General features: G+C 44.1%; 1 protein-coding gene across 3 annotated transcripts in view; it reads right to left on the bottom strand.

Annotated features, from left to right (window-relative positions):
* ASIC1 (acid sensing ion channel subunit 1) overlaps positions 1-25,657 on the bottom strand; it is a 507,441-nt gene that overhangs the window by 99,556 nt on the left and 382,228 nt on the right. The window contains exon 1 of one of the 3 annotated variants that reach the window (XM_030198224.1): positions 24,924-25,535. The exons of the other annotated variants lie outside the window; for them this stretch is intronic. Within the exon in view, the coding sequence (XP_030054084.1) occupies positions 24,924-25,535 (612 nt within the window). Of the gene's footprint in view, positions 1-24,923; positions 25,536-25,657 lie in introns of those variants that run through there. 3 annotated transcript variants of the gene reach the window in all.

Genomic DNA, 25,657 nt, shown 5'->3' with positions numbered 1-25,657 from the left:
CAGCTCCCCTGGTTCTTAATCCATTATTATAACCACAGAATGAAGCAGCCTAGATATCTTACTTACTGGCCGATGCTTAGAACTCAACACTGGCGTTAGAGCCGATTAGCTCTGGACTAGTGCCGGTGTTAATCTATACAGAATGTTCTAAGGGGTCTAGAACAAGAAATAACGTGCGTGCCAGAGATGGCCACAAATTATATTTAAATACATTTAAAAGGATGTTAAAGAGGTCTTTGGTATTCCTTCCCAATGCTCAGACAACTGCGCTGGATGGCTTCTAAAGCTGAAAAATTGTTGTGAAGGAGAAGACTTGTTAAACTTTTACTGATTGGAACTGGTGATTCATCTTGTTTTAGAGTTAAAATATTTTAGGGCTGCCTTTCTGAAGTAGGCTGTAAAAACTGTAAGGATGTGTACAGTGGAGTGGAGGAGTGGCCTAGTGGTTAGGGTGGTGGACTTTGGTCCTGGGGAATTGAGGAACTGAGTTTGATTCCCGGCACAGGCAGCTCCTTGTGACTCTGGGCAAGTCGCTTAACCCTCCATTGCCTGCCACATAGAGCCTGCCATGAGTGGGAAAGCGTGGGGTACAAATGTAACAAAAAAATTACAGCTATTCTGAATGCTGTTCTGTGATTTGTCAATTTGTATTTATTATCTTTTCATTACTTTTTATTCTTAAATTTAATTATGGCTGTATTTTGATTAAAATTTGTAATCATGATTAAGCAATTCAAGATGTTATGTATTTACTTTTGTTCCCACAGCAGCTCCTTGTGACTCTGGGCAATGGAGGATTAAGTGACTTGCCCAGAGTCACAAGGAGCTGCAGTGTGAAAATAAATAAATACATTAATGTCATACCTTTAATTGCACAATTAAAATTTTAATCGAAATGCAGTACTAAAAATTTTCAAATAAAAAAAATGTGTGCTTTTAAGAGCAAAACCAAAAGTAAAAGCGCATTTGTTGTTGTCGTGCGGCATGTATGCGCTTACCATGAATCTGTCAAGTAAGTGATTTGAAAACCATAATTGTGCACTTTTCTGTGCTGTTCATGTTGCTTAAAATAATAACCAAATAAAAGGATGTGGCATGTTACCATGAAGGGGCATGCGAACAGCACAAGTATATTCTTCCTCCCCCCCCCAACGCCAATGCACAATCAATGTTCCTGCACTGTTTTCCGAACGCTGTTCGCTATAGCGCTGGAGTTCTGAGCATTGGTCTGTTAGTGCAACTGACAGCTCGATTGATCAAAAGTAAATGTGGGCGCTAGAGACCACTAGTGCTGGACTAGCTATTCGATGATGATCAGAGGGCATCTGGCGCAGCGCACAGGGAATACTATAGAGTTAATTTATATTACATTTAAATGAGCTTGCGAGTATTCCACCCGTATGATCAGAGCACTGCGCTCTGACTGTACGGGCCGAAGAGTGCCTTAACCCTATGCCAGCTTGGAGCTGGCATTAGGGTTAAGGGTCTTCTTCCCCCCTTCCATGCTAGGCAGCCTGGGCTGTCACTGTCAGCCCAGGCTGCCACCATCAGTCCTGGAGGTCCAGTGGACCCCTGGACCCTCCAATGGCTGAGGCCCTGGTAACCTAGTGCCCCCCCGGGACAGTGACACAGGGGGCTGGAGGTCAAGCTGACCTCCGCCTCCTGATTCCCTTGACCCAAAGGGTATGGATGGCTGGAGGTCCAGTGGATCTCCGGCCCCCCCATACCCCCCACACCCTGAAAAAAATCCCTGGTGGCCCAGTGGGATGCACAACCCTGCCCTGGTGGTCTAGTGGTCCCTTCCCCCTTGTAACTCATTGTTTGATGGCAGAGAGAGCAGCACTCCCTTCTCTTCCAGTGCCGCCTCCAAAATGGCCGCACCGTGCCCTGCCCAGTGCATCCATATGGTAGGGAAGCCCCGCTCAGCGAATCCCAGGATGCACTGGGCAGGGAACCGCCATTTTGGAGGTGGCGCAGGAAGAGGAGGGAGTGCTGCTTCCTCCACAATGAGGTATGGGGGAGGGAGGGGAGAAGGGATCACTAAATCATCAGGGTGGTGAGGGGTGGGTTGTATAGTCCACTGGACCACCAGTGATTTTTTTTTTGGTGTTGGGAGGGGAGGTTTGGGGGGACTGAGATCCACCAGACCTCCAGACTCCTTGCCCTTGTCGGGGGGGGGGGGGGGAGGTTGGGAGGTTGGAGGTGGACCTCTAGCCCTCTGTGTTGCTCTCCTGGGGAGGGGGGCACTAGACCACCAGGGAGGGTTTGGGATCCCACAGACCTCCAGCTCCTGTGTTTGACATGTCTGGGCTTTTGACAGCCTGAACCTGTCAAACGTGTGCGGGAGGATTGTGCATGAGAGTATGCTCAGGCACAATCCTCCTGCACTTTCCCTAGATGATCAACACTAGTAACACATGCTCAAATTTGCATGTTATTAATGTTGATCACTGGAGAATTAGTTCCCTGTGCAATTCCGGCGTTATTTTTAGGGCGCTATTTCAGAACAGTGCTGGGAATTGATCATTGGGCATAAGTGCTGCTGAATATCAGCCTTATGTGCCAGCAAGAGAAAAAACGACTTCACTGGATTATTTTGTGGGTTGATGCTGCCATCTCCTGGCCCAATTCACAACTGCATTTTTTTGTTCAGGGTGATATTTACTAAAGGGTCCTTTACTAAGGTGCACCAAAAAATGGCCTGCGCTAGTGTAGGCGCATGTTTTAGACACACGCAGGTCCATTTTTCAGCGCACCTGCAAAAAAGGCCTTTTTTTAACCGAAAATGGATGTGGCGGCAAATAAAAAATTGATGCACATCCATTTTTGGCCTGAGACTTTACCGTGCCACCTATTCACTTAGTGGTAAGGTCTCACACATTAACCAAGTGGTAATCATCAGTGCGCGAACAATGCCGATTACCACCCAGTTAGCGGTCCGAAAATAAAAAATATATTCCGATGCATGTAAAAAATGGAATTATCACCCAGTGCACATGGTAGCCGGGTGGTGGTTCCAAATTGATTAGGCTGGATTTCTGACCACCCCATCCTGGTGCATTATGAGACTTGCAGCACTGGGCTGGATTAAGCACTGCTAATCTCACACTGCTTTGGGATGTAAGTTCAAAACCAGGACTGGCCAAACAGTCTCCAGCCTGGAACTGGGCAATTTGGCATTTCTGATAAGGGCAAAATATCCATAAGGTCCAAAATTAATTTACTTATTTCATGACAGATTGATCCAGCCTTGTTTTTGCTGTACTGCTTCTGTAGGCGTATAATTCTAGCTGCTTCTTTGTTCGTTAATGTGGACTCCTTTGTCTCATATCTTGCTCCTGTATTTTCCACTCTACTGCTTCTACTCAAGTTTCTACTTGTTCTGCTTCCCCTATTCACTCTATCACTGAGACCCTGGCTCCATCCTATTATATATTAGGAAGGGTTTTGTTTGTACATTTCCCCTAAAATCTCTTTTTATGCTTTCTGATATAAAGAATGTTAGGAAGAATTATGTTAAAGGGGGCCCATATTTGTCTGGAGGGTCAAGGAGGAATTTTTATCATGTGGCTGTTCCCCTTTCCCTCCCCCAGAAAGAAAGAACAACTCAGCCTGTGAAGAGGACTCTTATGGTTGTGGATAAGCAACAGTCCCACCCCTCCATAACAGGCAGCCTGTGGTGGTGAGTGGGGAAAGCTGCCTCTGGTTTAGTTGCCTCCTTTAAAAAGGGGGTGGCCCGTTTGGGAGATCCTTCTGGAGGTACTATAGATCTGTAGTTTTTCAACAACGGGTGGGTGTTTTGATTTTATTGGATTTTTTGGGATAGGTTTGGAGTATTTTTTCTTGGTTTCGGAATTTCCCGTTTGGGATGCTTAACTGTGTGTGTACATATGGGTGGGGGGTGATATTAGGAGGGGGTGATGTTGCAGAGCCTGGGAGTGTAATATTTACATAGGAGCCCTTTTACAAAGCAGCGGAAAGCCCAACGCAGGCTTACCGGGTGCAATCTGGAGTTACTGCCGGCCCAATGCAGGTGCCAGCGATAGTTCCAGCCCCAGTGTGCGCTATTTCCCATGCCAGGGAAAATGGGTCCCTATTTTTAGCGCCACAGTTCCCTAGCAGTAATCGGGCAGCGCCGTACACTATCTGGTTACTGCCAGGTTAGTGCAGGAGTCCTTACTGCCACCTCAGTGGGTGGTAAGTGCTCCCCCCTGCATGGCCATGTGGTAAGTGAAATCTTACTGCAAGGCCATGTCTTTTTTCGCTGCGGTAAAAAGGGCCTCAGCACGCGGCAAAAACGGCCCCTGACGCTTGCACAGGGCCCTTTTTACCGCAGCTTAGTAAAAGGACCTCATAGTTTGGGTAGGAGCATATTACAAAGATATTGTTTTAGTCTGTAGATTGTTTTTCCTACAGAAAGTAGGAGGAAAGTCAGAAGGGATAAGTACATAAGTATTGCCATACTGGGTAATGACCAAAGGTCCATCAAGCCCAGCATCCTGTTTCCAACAGTGGCCAATCCAGGTCACAAATACCTGGCAAGATCCCAAAAAAGTACAAAACATTTTATACTGCTTATACTATTGTCTTGTATTTTTACGATGATGTTGGTTACTTGGTATAGATTGAAAGGGGGTATATATTTTGACTTAATGATTTACCCCCTGTTTACTAAGATGCACTAGCGGCTGGCGGTGTCGTAATGTCAACATAGCCCATTCACTTTGAATGGGCTGTGTTGACATTGCCACACGGCAGCCGCTAGAGCAGCTTAGTAAACAGGAGAGTTAGTCTGTGAGGCAGACTCTTCCCAGCTTGCAGTAGGGATTTTTGTTATATTACATAACACTGTATTTTCCTGATTTATATTGTTATGCTGTGTATTATTAGGCCTGCAACACACTAAGCCTGAGCTTCCCAGCAAAATGTGTGAGTAAACCAGTGTTCGATATTAATATATATTACTAAGTAATATATTACAGGTAATATATCACTTTTAAAATTAATGAGTAACTATAATGATTCCGTTTTAAAAAATTTAATTCTTTATTCAAATCTTTTTCAGTAGAAGGGATAACAGCCATAAAAGTACAAAACAAAACTTCATACACATATCAACAATCTGCTCATATGATATTATTCAATATCTACATGATAAAAAGAGGGCGGGTGGGGAGGGGGGGAATAAAAAGAAGGAAGCTGGTAGCTACAGTAATTCAAAAACTAAATTATTACTAGCGCCAACTTCCTTCTTTTTATTTCCTCCTTCCCCACCCGCCCTCTCATAGTACAGCACTCATATGGAAGATCAATGAATTATATTTCTGTGATATTAAAAGGGGCATTTTCAATATGATGTCTAAATTCAACTTTGGACGTTTTGCAGAAAACATCCAATAATCCAGTAGTGAAAATGTTTGAATCTGAAAAATGGTTATTTTTTTTTTCAAAAATGGCCATCTGGTAGACGTTGTTGTACTCAAAGCATCTATCTTTTTAGATCATTTTCGAAAATAAAATGTCCAAGTAAAAAATGCATAAAATCAAGCCACTGGGATGTAGGAGGAACCAGCAATCTTTGTAGACTGGCCAAACAGATATCCCAGCAGAGCATAAGAACATAAGAATAGCCATAATGGATGAGACCAATGGTCCATCTAGCCCAGTATTTTGTTTCCAACAGTGGTCAATCCAGGTCACAAGCACCTGGAAGAAACCCAATAAGTAGCACTATTCCATGCCACCAATCCTGGGGCAAGCAGTGGCTCCCCCATGTCCATCTCAATAACAGAATATGGACTTCTACTCCAGGAACTTGTCCAAACCTTTTTAAAATCCAGATACGCTAACCGCTGTTACCACATCCTCCGGCAGCAAGTTCCAGAGCTTAACTATTCTTTGCATGAAAAAATATTTCCTTCTATTTGTTTTAAAAGTATTTCCATGTAATTTCATTGAGTGTCCCCTGGTCTTTGTACTTTTTGAAAGAGTGAAAAATTGATTCACTTTTACCCTTTCCACACCACTCAGGATTTTGTAGACCTCAATCGTATCCTCCCTCAGCCTTCTGTTTTCCAAGCTGAAGACCCCTAACCTCTTTAGCCTTTCCTCATATCAGAGGATTTCCATCCCTTTTATCATTTTGGTCGCTCTTCTTTGAACCTTTTTCTAATTCTGCTATATCTTTTTTGAGATACGGTGACCAGAAATGAACACAATACTCAAGATGAGGTAGCACCGTAGAGCGATACAGAGGCATTATAATTAGGGATAGGCAATTAATGCGTTCATAACGTAATTAATGCCACGTACCTGCTCCCTTCTCCCGTGTTTACCTCAACAGCTCAGGTTCCGCATTCTTCTTCGCTGCCTCAAAGTCCATTTTCTTCCACTGTACTGCAATCAGGCTCTGCCGAAATTTGAGCTGCGCCATGCAGGAAGTTGGGGAAGTCTTGTGGTTTCAAGTCCTGCAAGACTTCCCCAACTTCTTGCATGGCACGGCTCTAGTATCTGCAGTCTGATTGCCGTGCAGTGGAAGAAAAAGGACTGTGAGGCAGCAAGGAGGAAGAGAAAATGCAGAGCCTGAGCCCTGCTATTGAGTTAAATGAGGGGAGGGGGGACATGAGAGAATCTGTGTGAAGGCTGGGGAGGGGGCATGAGAAAAACTGGGTGAAGGGGAATGAAAGAAACCAGGTGAAGGCTGGGAAGGGGGGCATGAGAGAATCTGAGTGAAGGCTGGGGAGGGGGTCATGAGAGAATTTGGGTGAAGGCTGATAAAAGGGACATGAGACAGTTTGGGTGAGTGCTGGGGAGGGGGGCATGAGGAAAACTGGGTGAAGGGGAATGAGAGAAATCAGATGAAGGCTGGGAACGGGGGGGCATGAGAGAATCTGAGTGAAGGCTGGGGAGGGGGTCATGAGAGAATTTGGGTGAAGGCTGATGAAAGGGGCATGAGCGAATTTTGTTGAAGGCTGGGGAGGGGGCAGGAGAAAATCTGGGTGAAGGGGAATGAGAGAAACTGGATGAAGGTCAGAAAGGGGGCATAACAGCTGGGTGAAGGCTGGGGATGGGGGCGAGAAAATCTGGGTGAAGGCTAGGGATGGGAGCATGAGAGAATTTGGGTGAAGGCTGATGAAATGGCATGAGATAATTTGGGTGAAGGCTGGGGAGGGGGCATGAGAGAAACTGGGTGAAGGCTGGTGAAAGGGGTATGAGCGAATCTGGGTGAAGGCTGGGGAGGGGGGAATGAGAGAAAGAAACAAAGAAAGATGTTTGTGCTCAATAGGAGAGAGCCAGTAGGAAAGGGTGTGAGAAATACCCATAATGCATGCCGTGACTAATTGTGATTAATCACGTGACTGATCATAATTAAAATTTTTAATCACTGCTGACCCCTAATTATTATATTCTTGGTCTTACTTATCATCCCTTCCTAATGATTCCTAGCATCCCGTTTGCTTTTTTGGCTGCCGCCACACACTGGGCAGAAGACCTCAATGTATTCTCTACATTGACAGCTAGATCTTTTTCTTGGATGCTAACTCCTAAGGTGGACCCTAGCATCAGGTAGCTATGATTCGGATTATTCTTCCCAATGTGCATCACTTTGCATTTGTCCACATTAAATTTCATCTGCCATTTGAATGCCCAGTCTCCCAGTTTCCTAAGGTCTTCCTGCAACTTTTCACAATTCATATACGCTTTGATAAACTTGAATAGTTTTGTGTCATCTGCAAATTTAATCATCTCATTCTTTGTTCTGATTTCCAGATCATTTATATATGTGTGAAATAGCACCAGTCCCAGTACAGATCCCTTCATCACTCCACTATTCACCCTCCTCCATTGAGAAAAATGGCCATTTACCCTACCTACCCTTTATTTTCCATCCAATAACCAATTCCTAATCCACAGAAGGACAATGGCTCTTATCCCATGACTTTTTAATTTTCTCAGGTGTCTCTCATGAGGAACTTTGTCAAAAGCTTTCTGAAAAACTAGATACACTACATCAACTGGCTCACCATTATCCACATGTTTATTGATGCCTTCAAAGAAATGAAGCAAATTGGTGAGGCAAGACTTCCCTTGGCTGATTCCATGCTGACTCTACCCCATGAAACCATGTTTGTCTATGTGTTCCATAAATTTGTTCTTTACAATAGTTTCTACTATCTTGCCTGGCACTGATGTCAGGCTTACCGGTCTGTAATTTCCTGGATCACCCCTGGAACCCTTTTAAAAAATTGGCGTTACATTGGCCACCCTCCAATCTTCAGGTACTATGAATGATTTTTAACAACAGATTACAGATCACTAACAGCAGATCAGCAATTTCATGTTTGAAGTTTTTCAGTACCCTGGGGTGTATACTATCTAGTCCAGGTGATATATCACTCTTTAACTTGTCGATTTGGCTTAGTATATCTTCCAGGTTCACCAAGATTTCTTTCAGTTCCCCCGCATCGTCACCCTTTAAAACCATTTCCAGTGCAGGTAGATCTCTTACATCTTTTTCCATAAAAACCGAGGCAAAGAATTCACTGCAGTGGACTTCACGTAAAAGGTCCCAGGTACACACCTCAACATTACCCCCTTATACTGTATTGTGAACCCTCCAAAACCTACTGTACCCAATTGTTCACCACTACAATAGGCCTTATGCCTGTAGGCATATGTAGGTATAGTAGGGTTTTGGAGAACTCACTCTTTCCACCACAAGTGTAACAGTTAGAGCGGGTTATGTATGGGCCTGGGTTCCCTTCTCTACAGTGGACTGCACTGAACACTTGGCTACTCCAGGGACCTATTTGCTGCTCTAATAGGACTAACCATAACATCTGAAGCTGTCATAGAACCTGGTATGTACTGTTTGTTTTACATCTTTGGGGGCTGGGAGGAAGTCAATGACCATTGGGGGAGTAAGGGAGGGTCATTTGTCAGTAAAGGCAGATTTCAGGACCCGGGAGGTGCAAGGGGAGATGGAGAGATGTTGGGTGGACCTGGAGGGGTGTGTGTGGTGGGGGGGGGGGGGGTGGAGACAGAGGCAGAAGCCAGATGCTGCAACAGGAGAGGAAAGGAGAGCGGGAGATGCCAAAGTGCCTTGGTGTTGGAAAAAAAAAACATCTTTTCTACATCTGGTTTTGAGGTTTGCCGGCAGCTGGTCTGGCCATTGAAATATTGGCCAGCCTCGATGAAAACCGGCTAGTTTGCAACCCTAGATGTGGTGATAAAATTTGCTTTGGCTTATTACCCTGCTGCCACCCAAAATATTTCTGTCTACAGAGAGAAACCCTAGCACTGGCCCTGTTTATATAGTTACTTATAGTAACACCCATCTGATTTTCTTTGCATCACTAGGACCATTATTGAGTTGCTTCCGGTTTCCAGCAAACTTCCTTTAGAGTAAAATTGTTCAAGCAAGCAGCACAAGGTGATAACAAAGATGGATGGGTCTTTGAAATTTAGAGTTGAATTCAATAAGAAGAATGACCTGGTTTTGAAGTTAACAAGGTGTGAAGTTTCGTTGAACAACACAATTGCTAGAATTAATTTTATGTAATGTCAAAACAACTGTTTATATCCCACAATTATAAATCCCCTGATATTCAGCCGGTGATGGTCAGCGTTTTTTTTAAACACTGATTGTCGCCGGCTAAATTAGCCCCCAATATTCAGTGCTGAGCCATGTCCGGGTACTGGCACTGAATACTGGGGGCTACACATGGGTGGGCTGGGCAGTAGGGCTTATGCGGGTCTAGCTGATGTTCAGCCCCAGCCTGCTTAAGAGTTTTGTGGGCCTAGGCTGTTTTTTTTTAACTTGAAGCCCCCCCCCCCACCCCGAGCCCCCGACGTGTTGCATCCCTTCCCTCTCCCTCCCAACCCACGGTCACAAGCCACACAATCTCCACTAAGATTCCATGGACCCATTCCTTCTATAAAGGATTCCATTACATTTTACATTTCTAACTTGTATCCCGCAGTTCTAAGCGGGTTACAAAAGTCAAGGAGGCCAGAACAATCTCTGGGAATTACATAAACTTTACATAAAATAAAATTAGCCTAAAGTATTAATCTTCTTGTAAAATAAATAATCTTCTTCTAAATATAAGGTACTGTTGGGGAAGTGAATAAAAGCAGCAAAGTCAGTCCAGAGCCTTGCTGCCTTAATCAAAGAAAAGCGATCTTGAGCCTTGAGAGAACGTAAAGGGGAAAAGAAGGGATTTTGGATTTCTAGCTCAAAGTGAATCGTTTTCAGCTATACTAAGGCATTTTCCTATCCCTGGAGGCCCAATATTCAAATGATTTATGCTCCTAATTTTAAGAGTTACACTCATAAATTGGCCTCTTTGAATTTCACTAACTCCTACAGGCCGAAATTCAAAGAGCTGTCTGAAATAAGGCCACTTAGCAATGTGAGTGCTGGCAATGAATATCGGGCCAGCACACACGCATAACGTTTTTTTATGTTTTTAAAAATTTCTTTTTATTTATTTTTTTAAACTAAAGCCCCCCAAATCCCTTCTTTCCCTTCCCCCTCCCAGCCCCACCATGATCCCCTGTCCCCCCCCCCCCCCGGCCGTGCAGGCAGGCCCTCCCTCCGGGTCCTTGTAAAAACTAACACAGGTTAGTCTGTGTTTCCCCTTCCCTGTGCAGCCATCATTCTGCATGCACTCAAAACAAAGCAAACAAACCTATGAGCTGCTGCATCCACTTTGTAGTTCTTTATTGTTGGTAACATTTTTATTTAATCTCACTGATATTTTCAAACATGCCAGCTTGTCCAGCATACAGATGTACACAGAGGAAATATAATAACAGAATAACTTTTCATAGGTAGAGTAGCAGTAATTTGTTATACATTATGTTTACATATTGTTTTTATTTTAGACTCCTGATGTAGGCCTTTCGGCCAAAACACAACGTTGTGTCGAGTCAATATATTGATTAATAAAATTTGGTTCAATTTCACACTGGGACTCCTGGTTCTTTACCCACTGCCTTGTTGTATTGTGATTATCCATGGGACTTCGTTGACTTGTCCACATTTGTGGATTCTCTACGGGCTCTAGTATTACCATATTGAAAATGCGACCAAACCATGCCTTTGTGGTTATGTTCCACTAATAAATTAAACAATTAATTGGCTTTCATGAAAGGATTACATAACCTTTGAATGCATGATTAGGAACAAAAATATATACTTATTTTTTCAATACCACAATTCCTCATGTACAGCCAGAAAACAACCATTTAGGGTGGATAGTGTTCACAATCAGCTCCTTTTATTATCAACCAGATAGAGATAAGAGTTTTCAGTTTTGGCACAGTATAAGTAATCAGAAGAACAAAATATAAGAAAACCAATGGACTACATTAAGGGCTTATAGCCCATTTAGTTATATTTAAACAAAAGAGATCTGCATGAAACAAATATTTATTTTTATTTTGACTTATAAAACCACTTGCCCCTGAAACATGTTCAAAACAGAATAATCTATTTGTGTATCTAAAATGTAAACTTCTACAAAACAGATGAAGGAGTGATTTCATGTGCCTCAATGAAAGGAGAGTTTAATTTTACTTCCATTTGATTTCAATATATTCTGTCTTTTAAACACCAGGCTTTCCAAGGCAGATTGCAAAAACAGTTAAGATGAACCCATCAGGAAACAGAAATCCTCACTGAAATTTTGCTATCTGTATTGTATAGAATTGTGTAGAAAAATGAGCACAAAATACAGAGTTTATAAGTGCTGTTTCTACGAGCTACAATAATTTTTAAGCCGTTTTAGTGATATAAAATTTTTATTTCATGATATTTATATCTACATATGGGAAGCTTTCAAATAAATTAAAAACCTGTCAAATAAGTAATAAAAACCCCAAACCTTTTGTCCTTCACATTTTAAGGCACTGCCTATTCAAGTGGAAAAGCTTTAGACTTTTTACAGAATGGACCACACATAGGCAGTCTTTTATTTCTAATAATCTTTGGTTATTGTTTAATAGGATTTGCTATTGTTCTGGGTGAGCGAAAATGGCAGCAATCTCCACATAGAGCTGCTGCTGGCATTACAAGGCAGATTGCATTCATTGAACCTTTTGAGGAAGATTGCATAGTGTGTCTATTTGGTGCCATATTATACGTTTTGTGAAAGCAATCTCATGGACAGAGAGACATTTGGTATTGACTCCTGAGGAAGGCCTTACGGCCGAAACGTTGCTCATGTTGAGTCAGAAAATCTACAATAAATTATCACTTTGCACCATTTGTTTTGGGACTTTTTTGTTCACCTTTGCTGTTTGTGTTTTTATTACAACATTGACCAGCAAGCCCGAGGCTGACTTCACTAGCTCCTGCTGTCTGAGGGTGCTAGATGAAGAACAAACTCCTGTCTGCAGGGCCAGTGACTCTATAACGTTAATGTAATATAAAAAAAATATTTAAAAAAACCTTAATGTAATATTAAAAACTAAAATGTAATATTACATTTTAGTTTGTATATTACATTAAGATTTATGTTTTATGTTTCATTTTATAAGTACCCCTGATGAAGACAATGTTTTGCCGAAACATTGCAGTGTTGGGTTTTTCTTCATCTTGAAGTACCTTCTGTACACCACTGTTTTTGTTCACTGATATTGGATATTACTCCTAGAAGATAGTATATTGGATTCATGTCTGGATAATAAATTGAGCCAGTTTACATCATCCTTCTGTCCCCTTTTTTTCTTCTTTAGCTCTCTGTCAAACATTGTATTAAGTATCTTTGTGAGTAACTGCGTGCTTAATTGCATTATAGAATTTGCGTTTAATGCACTCTTACAGGGCGCCTAACTTGAGAGCCTACCCCTATGTGTATTAGGAAAAGAGGTGGTACACTACTTTTGTTAACCCTCATGTCTTCGCCATTTTTTCACCACAATCCAAAATGCTTTTCATGCAAGCTTGAGCTTTTTCCTCCAACCACTCATGTTTGTTTACCCAAGGGAACTATCAATTGCAAATCATCCATGCAAATAAAGCCCTCCTCAGCCCCAAATGTCTGATAACACCTCCCATCTTTACAAATGTTTCAGGCGTCTGAAGAGATCAGCATTGCCCTTAATCAAGAGCCAAGGGATTATTTCCATCCCAAGGTCAAAAGTTCTAATCACAATACAGCTGCTCCTAGCTTGTCCCAGGAGGAATACAAGGAAGTTGGTCTCCATTCTGACTGTCATCAAAAGTTGTCGGTCAGCCTTATGGTGAGCCTTTAATGCTCAGCTGGAAACATTAGACAAAAATAAAAGTTTTCAGCACAAACGGAAATATCAAATTCTGACAGGTAAGGGAATAAAGGCGCAAGAGGAGGAAGGGAGAAGAGATGAACTTCAGCTCTATTGATTGTATATGGAGGCAGTGTATCGTGTAACCTCCCCACCTCCCAACCAGGTTTCACTGACATTATTACAACTCCCCTATCCCCCACTCTTTGATTTCTGTGTTATAAAAGCTCAAAGAAGAAACAGCTCAGCTGAAGTCCAAACATACATATAGAGTAAAACCACACTCTATTCTAGTGAGGATAACCAAATTAAAGAGAAGAATCCAACTTAATTAACAAACTGGGAGAAATCTATACAGTCAATCAACAATTATCCCACAGTAAACCACGTCTACCTCAATTTTGAAATTAAGAAAGAAAATGTTTCCAAATGTGCTCATAATTTAAAACGGACCATCACAGACCAAAACAGGTCAATTGCTTCTCCTTATAAAGATACTTTAATCAATGCACACTTAGGGATCTGTTTACTATGGCGTGCTAATATTTTTAGCTCATGCTAAAACTTATGGTGCGCTAAGGCTAGAGAGGCGTTTAGTGAGCGCTAAAAACGCTAGCACACCTTAGTAAAGACAGCCCTTACTTAGCTTCCTGCTTTGAATTTTTGAAAGCAGTGCAAGGCTAAAATATATTACACCGAATAGTTTCAGCTTGTTAAGTGTGGGTTCCTTGAACCAGCCGCAGTGAAACATGGTCCATATCGGGACCCATGAAAGGTGGCCCTGGTTAATGAGCTGTTAGCTTCAAAAGATAAGTTTTATTTAAAAAAATATTTGAACGTATTATTTTTTCTAACAAAATTTTTTTTTTAAAGTTTGGTAGGGTAGTTGAGCACATGGGTGCATTACAATGCTAACTGAGGGTCCCTTTTACCAAGCTGCAGTAAAAGGGGGTCTGTGCTGCCATCGATGTGTATTTTTCATGCATGCCGCGGGCCCACTTTTACCGCAGCGGGTAAAAGGGAACTCTCTCTTTCCTGCAGGAAATGGCCGTACGGCAAGTAAAGCACTTGCTGTGCGGCCATTTCAAGGGGAGTCCTTATCGCCACACACTGATGTGGCGGTAAGGGCTCCCGTGCTAACCCGGCAGTAACTGGGCAGTGCGCAGCTCTACCTGATCACCGCCGGGTACTCTCTGGCGCTACAAAAATAAATACATTTTTGTAGTGCCAGATATGACGGCGCGCTAGGGGTGGGAAGTACTGCTGGGCTGCTGCGGTAGCCCAGCAGTACTTCCTGTTTAGCAATTGGTAAGCACAGGTCACAGTGGGAGTTCAGACGGAGGGGGAGAAGCCCTGTTTCTGTGACCCTCATCTACCGATGCTGTGACCCCATTTGGGGTCCTGACCCATAGTTTGGGAACCACTGCTTTAGATACAACTGGAGGAAAGTGAAGACTGGCTTAGCTGCATCCTCATGACGTTAGTGCTGTAGTCACCTAGTTCCTTTTACTCCTTCCTTGTCTCCTTGCTTGCTTTCTATAGCTTTCTCTTTGAATGTGTTCATATTTCTGGACCAGTAGTCTACTGGTTAGAGCAGCAGGCTGAGAACCAGGGAAGTAAGAATTCAAATCCCACTGCTGCTCCATATGATCTCGGGCACATCACTTAATCCTCCACTGCTTCAGGTATAAACTCGCAAGAGGCCCTGAATACTGTGTTTATAGAGACATTAGGCTGAACTAGCAATCAGTAAGGGACAGCTCACATGAACCTTTTGAGTACGCATTTTACACAATTTACAAAAACAATGCTTGAAATGATCTTCCCGCAAAGATGGGCCCCGAAAGTGCGTAGACTGCTTTGGGATGCTAAGTAAGGCATAGAGTCCAGCTCGATGTCATTCTCCCCAGTGGATCCCATCCTGGCCCCAAAGCTAAGCAAAACTGTAAATTGAGCAGGTTTAGTGAGATTTCATTATCAACAGTAAAATTAATAATTGATATTCATCCAAACCGGAAACTAATGCACTTGGGTATTTTACAACTTGCTATACAGCCACTGCTGGAGTAGATGGCCTGGTACCATTTTACTGGCATCCACGCTGCATGTAAACTTCCAAAACCACGATGACAGATTGGAGGCAACTCTTGAATGCATTCAGATAACTTTAGTTTTCAAATAGAAAACAGAAGGCTACAGGCTTATTCTGAAGTGAGAGACTGTGGAAACAATTCTGAAAAGCTAATTTCCATGGGCGATTTCTCCATGGAACATGCTCTGGAAAATTTGGAGCCAGGGGGACTGTGGGTAGAAAAGCACTCACCGATTATGCAGCCACTTTGAAGTGAAGTACAAACACTTGAGCCTGCCCCATCCAAATCCACCCCCTTTGGCCAAATTAGGGAAGGGCAATTTTCAAACCAATGGTGTAGCCATGGGTGAGCAGGGGCCCATCCAATTTTCGCTCAGGCCCACCCCGTAGCAGTGCATATCATCTTTGTAGCTGAGGTGATGTGCGGCTGGGGTACCAGTGTTGGTGGATGGAAGTATGGCTGCTGACTGCAACGGTGTTCAGAAGGCCCAGGGGTTCCACTGAGAATGTCTTCAGCTGGCAGGGATTGTGGATCCCCACCAGCCAAGTAGTAACTGTTTACATGAGGGTGAGGGTAGGGTTACCATTTTGTGTCCTCTGAAAAAGAGGACACATGTCATGCCCCTGCCCCGCCCCATCACGCCCATACCCCGCCCCGCTCCTTTCTGGTCCTCGTTCCGCCCCTATTCCCCTCCCCCATCACATAGTCCCCTCCCCCGCCCCGTCACATACCCCCCCGTCACATACCCCCCCTCACTTCCTATCTAGCCCTGGTGGTCTAGTGACGTCTTTGGGGCAGGAAAGAGCCCCCTCTTTCCTGCCCGGAGCGCTGCCTGCCCTTGCCTGCATCCTCCTCGGTCTCGGCTGGGGATTCAAAATGGCCACCGAGAGTTGAAGCGGCCACACGAGACTTCAACTCTCGGCGGCCATTTTGAATCCCCAGCCGAGACCGAGAAGGATGATGGACAAGGGAGGCAGTGCTCCAGGCAGGAAAGAGGGGACTCTTTCCTGCCCTGAAGACATCACTAGACCACCAGGGAACATGGTAGGGAAGGGAAGGGGAGACCAGACCAGACCCACGGCGCCAATCGCCCGCAAGCATGCCCGCCCACGCCCACGTTTGTCCAGAAATCTGGACAAACGTGCGTGCAGGCAAAATCCGCCGGACGCCCCGGACATGCCCTCAAAAAGAGGACATGTCCGGGGAAATCCGGACGAATGGTAACCCTAGGTGAGGGGGGGGGAGGAATAGAAGATGAGATGAAATGTGTGTGCCCCCTCCCCCCCCCCAGTCTACTGGGCACACCTAGAAATTGCCTGCTGACCCTGCTATTGTTTCAAATGTGGAAACTGAGCCGTGTACTCTTTATGAATGCAGACTGCTTTGAAAATTGTCTGCCTCTTACAAGCGTTATTTCTAGAACATTACCTGTTGACCCTATGTCACAGAAGCATGGCCGAACCTGGTTTTCAGGTCAGTTTCAGTGTCGAAGTCGAAAGCAAAATTCAGTTGGCCTCTATCCTTGCATTTCCTTTTCCACTGAAAATGTCAGCTTCTCATACTTTTTCAAAACTTTTCAAATATTTCGAAAGTTTTCATTATGTCTCCTCCCCCTCCATCCCTTCTTTCCTCCAGTGAATAAATTTTGAGTGTCTCACTCCTTTATTTGCAAGGTTTGTACTGTACAGTTCTTTCCAAAAGGAACCCCATTTTAGGATATTCCCTATCATCTAGCCCTGTGGTTATAAGGCCCTCTTTGCAAAACCACATGGAAAGCACAGTGCTGCTGTTTTGGATTTTATTATTTGCCTTTGCCTTCTTGGTATGCAAATCTATCTCATGCATATTCATTGTAGATATCCTAAAAACCTGACTGGCTGAGTGAGAAGCACTGGTCTAAAGTACCTCTGAAGAGAAGAGAGCTGCTGGTACCAGGAAAGAGAAATTGATCCAGTAGATGACGTTGAGAACGTATCCGGCTCCACAAGGACTCGAAGAATTCACAGGAGAGGGGTTTCCCAAAATCAGAGAGAAACTCTTAAGTGTGAAGCACCTGTACATATTCTATTTTTGATACTTTGCTGCTGGTTTTCTTTCTTTCTTTCTTTCTTTCTTTCTTTCTTTCTTTCTTCTTTCTTTCTTTCTTTCTTCTTTCTTTCTTTCTTTCTTTCTTTCTTTCTTCTTTCTTTCTTTCTTTCTTTCTTTCTTTCTTTCTTTCGAAGACACACATAGACCTCTTCTGCAGAACAGCTGGTTATGCTCACAGCAGCAGCTACAAGATCTGGAGAGTTTACATTGAGCACTATCTTTCAGTAATTCTTCTGCTGGACTAACAAAAGGTATAACAACAATTTGATAATAATCGAGTATCTACGCTGAGGAAGCCTGGGACATTCCAATTCCAACCGATAACAAGCTCAATGTATGAAAACTGGACATTGTGGGAAAAGAAAAACACCAGAACAGCACTGATAATACAGGTGTCAGTGCCAAGCGATTATTCTGTGCCTCAAGGGGAGACAGAAAAGATCTTCAAGTACCAAGCAATGTATCCTCCAAAAATGTGGCAGATATTCCCCACTATATTGGGTACCAACAGAGGCGTAGCTAGGTTTTGACGTCTGGGGGAGCAGACTTTTGTAAAATAGGCGCTAGAAGGGTAGGCCGATCATAGCATCCCACAGCAGAGAAGGTACAACTAGACATTCCTAGAAATGTCAAGGCACTGCTAATGCACCCCAAGCCTAGGGACACTGGCGGCTGCTTTAGAGTCTGCTGCTAGTGTTGTCAGTTTCATGATTGAAGAGTGGAGCATTGGGGCCACTGGAGCTGACCCCTCTGCTCTGTTTCAGCAGCAGACCTGTACTCATCAACCACGATTCTAGCAACACCAGCAGCAGGAGTGCATGCTGCTGGTCCACAACACACTTCCTTGGTTAAGAACCATTGGTCTAGGCACATGCAGAAACACACACACCCAAAATGATGGAAACAAACTTCTTGAGGGGCTAAAATCACCAAAACTCTGGTTAATGACTTTTATGTGGGCCCTTTTCTGTATATATTTCCCATAGTCTCACACGCTGCACAAAATTAAATGGTAGATCACAGGTTGCCCACCCTGGGATAGTAACGCAATATAAACCTCAGATTTGTTTCCACTTTATTGTGCAATGTGTCAGTCTGAGTCTTCTCCAAAATATTGTCCAGGTTGCCCCACCTATGCAGACGCCTTGTTTCCCTTGCCTCCTCCTAGGAGTCCTATCCCCTCAAGTCCAACATCAAAGAAGGCTATAGGGACTCCCCCTCACACCCTGTATTTGTGCAGAGATGTTTTCACCTAGTAAAGGGTCACCAAAACAGACATCAGATGCAGATATGATTCCATGTGTCACAATGAAAGAAGAGTTTAATTTTACTTCCATTTAATTTCAGCATATTCCATCTTTATAACACTGGGCGTCCCAAAGGCAGCTTACAGCAACAATTAAGATCAAGAAACAGGATATTATCACTGAAGTTTTGCCATCTCTGTATAGTATAGAACAGTGTAGAAAAATTAGCACAAAATAAAGATATTATAACTGAGAATATATCAAATGATTCATTCTGGGCTGCCGTGTGAAGCGGGGGAATTGGGATATCTTTAACAAAACAAACAGCTAGTGCCGCAGAGGAAGAACCAAATTCCTTCCATCCCCAGGCAGACAGAGGCCCAGTCCAGAATGATGATGGTCATGGTCCCTTACCTTTTTCCGTCAGACTCAGTCACGAAGACGAAGAGCTCAGCTGAAGCCGAGAGAGCAGGCTCCGCGTGAGCATCGTCGACAGCTGGGCTCAGGCAGACTCTTTGCTCTGCTCACTGCCAGGTGCCTGCCAAACACCGCGCCGACCTGCACAACTGCACTGTGTGTGCGCGGGGGGGGGGGGGGGGGGGGGACGTGGACGACCCGGCTGAGGAGGAAGACGTAGGATCATACGACGTGACATCGACAGCTTTCTCCCTCCCTCCCTCTCCGTCCTCCTCCGCGGTTTGCTCTGTTGTTCCCTACTTCCCTTCCTGGCGGATGGATGGCGCTCACAGCGGAACAGAGGCAGCTGAGCAGCAGCAGGGCAGGCACTGACTCTAAGCGTCGGTTTACCGTCTGGCAGTGGCGCAGGCTCCTCAAAGTCAGCATCGGACTCCGCGCGGGAAGGAAGGCAGGACTCAGAGCAGAAGCATGCATGCGCATAGGCACCATATTTCTAGAAATCCAGTTGGGGGAGCGACCGCTCCCCCTGCGCCCCACCTAGCTACGCTTCTGGGTACCAAAGCCTGGATTAAAAGGAATTTTCAGGTATACCTAGAGCAGTGCTCTACAAATCATCCTGGCGCCCAGGATTTCTTACCTCCGATGGAGTTTTTTTTTCCTTCTTCAGCGCTGCCTCAAACTGCTTCTCTCCCCCTTCACAGTGACTGGGCTCTGCATATACTTGAGCCGTGTGGTACAGGGGGTTCAGAAAGACTCACAGGACTTGAAACTGCGAGACTCCCCCAACTTCCTGCACCGCGTGGTTCAAGTATATGCAGAGCCCGATCGCCATACAGGAGGAGAGAGGCAGCGAGAGGTACAAGAGAGACCGGGGGAAGGCTTTTGTGATGGGTGTCCTTCTTGGACGTGTTTTTTCTTCCTGCAATGTTTTCAGCTTGCGCCCCTCCCCTCCCACAGGATCGGGATGTGCAAGGACGTCCAAATCAAAACTTTTAGGACGTCCCTTCATCCAGGTTACCAGTATCAGCTAAACGCGCTGGGATTGGCTGAGAGAGACCTGGAGGAAGGGACGTTCAAAAAGTTTTGATTTGGACATCCTTGCACGTCCCGATCCTGTGTGTATGTTTGGGGGGGGGGGGGCGCAAGCTGAAAACAACCTTGGAGGGGACTGTTGAGAGAACTGTGCTTGTGGTCAGTTCAGGCAGGTAAGAAAAACAGGGACGTCCTTTTTTTTTTCCTTCAGAGAAGTCCTTCTCCTGATACTTTTTGGATGTCCCTCCCTCCAGGTCTCTCTCAGCTAATCACAATGCGTTTAGCCGTTACCAGTATCAGCTAAACGTGCTGGGATTGGCTGAGAGAGACCTGGAGGGAGGGACGTCCAAAAAGTTTTGATTTGGACGTCCTCGCATGTTCCGATCTTGTGGGGGGGGGGGGGCGCAAGCTGAAAACAACCTTGGAGGGGACAGTTGAGAGAACTGTGCTTGTGGTCAGTTTAGGCAGGTAAGAAAAACAGGGACGTCCTTTTTTTCTTCTTCAGAGAATTCCTTCCTAATTACATATAAGAAAAACACGTCCAAGAAAGACGCCCATCATAAAAGCTGCAGGAAGACATCCAGCTCGTGTTAGATGTCCCTGACGAGCACTTGGATTTTTTTTCCTTTCAATTCCCTCGGAGCACCACCCTGTGTGGGGACAGCAGAATCCGAGGCACGCAAACCCTCCAAACTACCCAGATTTCCAAAATGGCGGCGCCCAGCCCCTCCCAGTGCATCCTGGGATGCGCTAGGCGGGGCTACAGACCATATAAGGGAATTGCTCCCTTATATGGTCTGTAGCATGCACTAAACTTAACGAGCCATTAACGAGCAAGTAATAAACCATGGCATGCACAAAAGGCTTCTCCGAGCCATTTTCCGATCACGGTAGCAGCTAATGAAAATGGAATGCAGATGAGCAAATTAGTACCCCAATGTGTATAAATCAAGATAGTGGGAGACTGGGCATCCAAATGGCAGATGATGTTTAAGGTGAGCAAGTGCAAAGTGATGCATGTGAGAAAGAGGAACCCAAACTACAGCTACATGATGCAAGGTTCCACATTAGGAGTCACCGCCCAGAAAAAAGGATCTAGGTGTCATCATTGATGCTACGTTGAAACCCTCTGCTCAGTATGCAGCAGTGGCTGTGAAAGCAAATAGAAAGGAAAAACAAAACTGAGAATGTTATAATGCCTTTGTATCACTCCTTCGTGTGACCACACCTCGAATACTGTGTGCAATTCTGGTTATCGCATCTCAAGAAAAGATATAGTGGAATTAGAAAAGGTACAGAGAAGGGTGATGAAAATGATAAAGGGGATGGGACAACTTCTCTATGAGGAAAAGCTAAAGCAGGTAGGTCTCTTCAGCTTGGAGAAGAGATGGCTGAGGGGAGATATGATAGAGGTCTATAAAATACTGAGTGGAGTGGAATGGGTAGAGGTGAGTCGCTTGTTTATGCTTTCCAAAAATAGTAGGACTAGAGGACATGCAATGAAGCTACTAAGTAGTAGTAAATTTAGAACAAACCAGAGAAAATATTTCTTCAATCAACGTGTAATTGAACTCTTGAATTCATTGCCAGAGAATGTGGTTAAAGCAGTTAGCTTAGCAGGGTTTAAAAAAGCTTTGGATAACTTCCTAAAAGAAAAGTCCATAAGCCATTTTTAAGATTGACTTGGGAAAATCCATTGCTTATTTCTACAATAAGGAGTACAAAATTTGTTTTACAGTTTTGGGATCTTGTCAGGTACTTGTAACCTGGATTGACCACAGTTGGAAACAGGATACTGGTTTTGATGGACCTTGAGTCAGTCCCAGTATGGCAGCACTTATGTTCTCATAATCTCTACGTAACTATGGGAGAAGCCCATACCCTGCCCATGTAAATGTCCCTCTTGTATTTGCACAACTATGCAAGTTGTAAGCTAAAATGATAGAATACTCCTCAGTGTCCAACCAGCACTTTCATGTGAATCACACGCATAAGTGTAACTCTATAATCTGAGCAAGCAAATGTTGCTTATATTTAGGTGGTCATGTAATAGAATGAAGGGGGGGGGGGGGGTAAATGTGCTGTTTGATCATTGTCCATCTCCCTGGAGGTAAAAGAATGTGCTAATAGTTTTCCTAGTTTGTGTGGCTCATAATCTATTGTTTTTTTGACTGTTATTGCTATTTTCTGTTCCTCAGCAGCTGCTACCCTAGGCCAGGGGTAGGCAACTCCGCTCCTCGAGAGCCACAGGCAGGTCAGGTTTTCAGGATATCCACAATGAATATGCATGGACTTGATTTGCATACACTGCCTCCATGGTATAAAAATCTATCTCCTGCATATTCATTGTGGATATCCTGAAAACCTGACCTGCCTGCAGCTCTCAAGGACCGGAGTTGCCTACCCCTGCCCTAGGCAGATGCCTAGTCTTACCTAATGCATATGCTGGCCCTGTTTATTCCTAGAAATCTGCCCATAGTGGGTTGCTTCTTCTTCTGTGGTTTTCTTGGCTCTGTTTCATTTTGAGGAGAGACAGACAGACTGCATTAGTTTTCTTTTACAGGCCACAGCTGTCTCGCTTCACATGCTACTTGGGTCATGGAAAAGCGACACACACACACACACACACACACACACACACACACACACACACACACACACACACTTTAACTATATCTATCTATACATATACATACATACAAATTCATTAATTATTACAATTTATTTACCACCTTCTTGAAGACGTTCTGCCAAGGCGGTGTACATATACAAACATACACACACACTAGACTGGGAAAAGTAGAACAGCAAGGACAGGAGGAGAAAGAGTTAATGTGACAGTCCTTTTTCTGCTACTCCAGACAATAATAGTTTCTTGTAACACAGCACCTCAGTTCGGATCTGAGATCATCCCCTTATGGCTTCTTGCTTATATTCATTTTCACACATATACGGGAATGGAACAGCTCTCATGGCAATAAATTGAGTTAAATTTTATCAACTCAATAAATCTGGAAACACCATGGTCAATTCTAGCCATGAAAATGCTCTTTCACCCTCCTCCTGTCCCACAAGGCTTCCACTCTGGATGAGGTTGGGTTTCGGTCCGGTTCAGCACTATCTACTACTAATACACAAATCCGCAGAACAGAAACCTGGAACCATTTTTGGATTTTTGCCTGATTTACTAACCTCCTGAGGTCTTCAGTTCCAAATTCTAATTTCTCACCTTACAAGAACGCACTCAAAACGAGATACAAATTTATACTTAAAGCAATAAAAATATAAAACACAGAAAAACTTTAAAATGTTTATAAAAGCGTACCATTGTAAACTCACACTGTACGTTTAACTGGCACCTCACCTGTACAGATTTGTACATCTTTCTAAGAGCCAGCTCCAAGACAGAGAACTGCTCTAGTCATTTGAAGTTATTTCTCCATTAGCTATCAATGCTCCTTTTATGCTTGCTAGCGGGCTGCCCAACCAAGCAGGATGCATACACCATAAATATAGCTGTAGATGTGGCAGGAGGCTCCTATGCCAGGCAGCAAACCCACCCAAGTCAAGTGCACAAAGTTTACTGCTACCCTAGGGACATGCCCACCTTTTCAGACACCTGGCTGGATTCAGTATGGTTTACGTGGTGGTCCAAGTGAGAGGGACATGGTACCAGGCACCACTCTTCTCCTTCACAGCCCAGCTGCATCATTTTTAGTTATTTATTTATTCATAACATTTGCTATATCACCTTTCTAATTGTAAACAATCAAAGTGGATTATGTAACAGTCCAGTATAAAATTATTCAGTCTTACATAAAATTGGATCACACTAGGTAAATGTGTAATTCAAAACAATCAACATTCAACTTAAAAACAGCTCCTTATCATTCTTGTACACCGATCTAGCACTCTCCTGTTACCTTGTGTCTAGAAATGCCATCCTAAAAACAAAAAAAAACAAAAAAATTGGTCTTAAAGCCCTTTTTAAAACATCCAGGATGAACTTCCATCTGGAGATGTTGTGGGAGAGAATTAAAGAAGGGACTGAAAAGAAAAGGCCCGATTCTCTTGTAGATTCAAAAGATGATTGTGATAAAGGCGACTCTACACCTGTAATCATAGCACCCGATTTGGGGTATAAGGAATCAGAAAATCTGAAAAATACCAGAGTGATCTTGAATTTAAAAAAACTTTACAGGCTAACACTAAGATTTTAAACTTTTGCTGTAGAAGGATTCTGCAGAAAGACAAAGGGTTTTCAGTTTTGAATAGTGGATGGACTGCTCCACACATGACTTGCTTTGTGTATACTTTCTCAAAGTACCCGATACTTTTACCAAAGACTCAAGTTTGGATTTGATGGAGCTTTTGCTCTAACCCAATATAGTAGTTGTGTTTTTTTGATTCTCTCATTTTGATTGGTTTATACAGTGCATTTTTTCTAGCAAAAAAGGTGCTGATACTCAAATGCCAGGCCACCCTTCAGGGGTGGGGTGATCACTGAGGGACCCACCCCACAATAGCCAGGCCCCCTGCAACCAGTCACAGAATCTTTGACAAGGCAGAATTGGTATCTAGAGCCTGAGCTTTTTCATTAAAACATGGGAACCATGGGGGTCAATTTTAGCAGACAGTGGAAAAGGTGCCAGTACTCAATACCCCCAAGTACCCCCTCAAAAAAAGCCCTTTATATTACCTTTGTGTACCTGCAAGATGCCACTGCCTTTCAGCTGGCTGAATGAGGGAGGGAGAAGGGGATGACTCCACTTACCACAGAGAAATTAGCAGCTGTGCATGGCTTCCCCTGAAAGCTGCAGTTCAGAAGCATGTCCTCCAGCTGGTGGCAGGTGCGGTCATAGAAATGGAACATTTCATAATTCTCCTGGGAATGATCGGAAGTAACATCGGCCATAGTGAAACCAGAATCCACGTCCTCACTGAACTCCACTAGCGGGCCCAGAAACTGCAGGTCTAAGTAGCTAAGCTGTGAGATGCGGAAGCGGTTGATGTTACATATGGTAATTGCTGGGAAGATCATCTGGTTGCTGTCCTGCTCGTCCAGCAGTGTGACATGGTGGTACTCCAGATAGAATCTGACACGGTCAGCCACCTGGTAGAGAAAAATGGAGAGAGAAAGCAGAAAAGCACAGGCCCACAGCACCTGCCGGACCCCGCAGCCACCTTCCACGAAAATGTGCTTGGCCCCATGAAGTGTGCAATCACCGGCAAAGGCCACAATGTCAGCCGCAGCTTCATCTTCCTCTTCCTCTTCTTCATCCTGGTACAGGAACTCATGCGAGCTCTCTGCACTTCTCCCCTTGCTCTCCTCATCCTGGGAGTCCTCATTGGAGAAGGACACTGAACAGAAAATCTGGATGGGCATCCTAAGCAGATCCTTCTACTCCTCCTGATACAACTACCTCGCCCTTCTTTCTCTGTGAAAGCATTAAAGAAACGGTGGAGAGAGCTGAAAATGTGCCGGCCTCCTCCTGGCATCACCTGAAA

Source organism: Microcaecilia unicolor, chromosome 3 (genome assembly GCF_901765095.1).
Source record: "Microcaecilia unicolor chromosome 3, aMicUni1.1, whole genome shotgun sequence".
Lineage (NCBI taxonomy): Eukaryota > Metazoa > Chordata > Amphibia > Gymnophiona > Siphonopidae > Microcaecilia > Microcaecilia unicolor.
The sequence above is the reverse complement of the archived record's forward strand: the minus strand, read 5'-3'. Positions and strand labels throughout refer to the sequence as shown.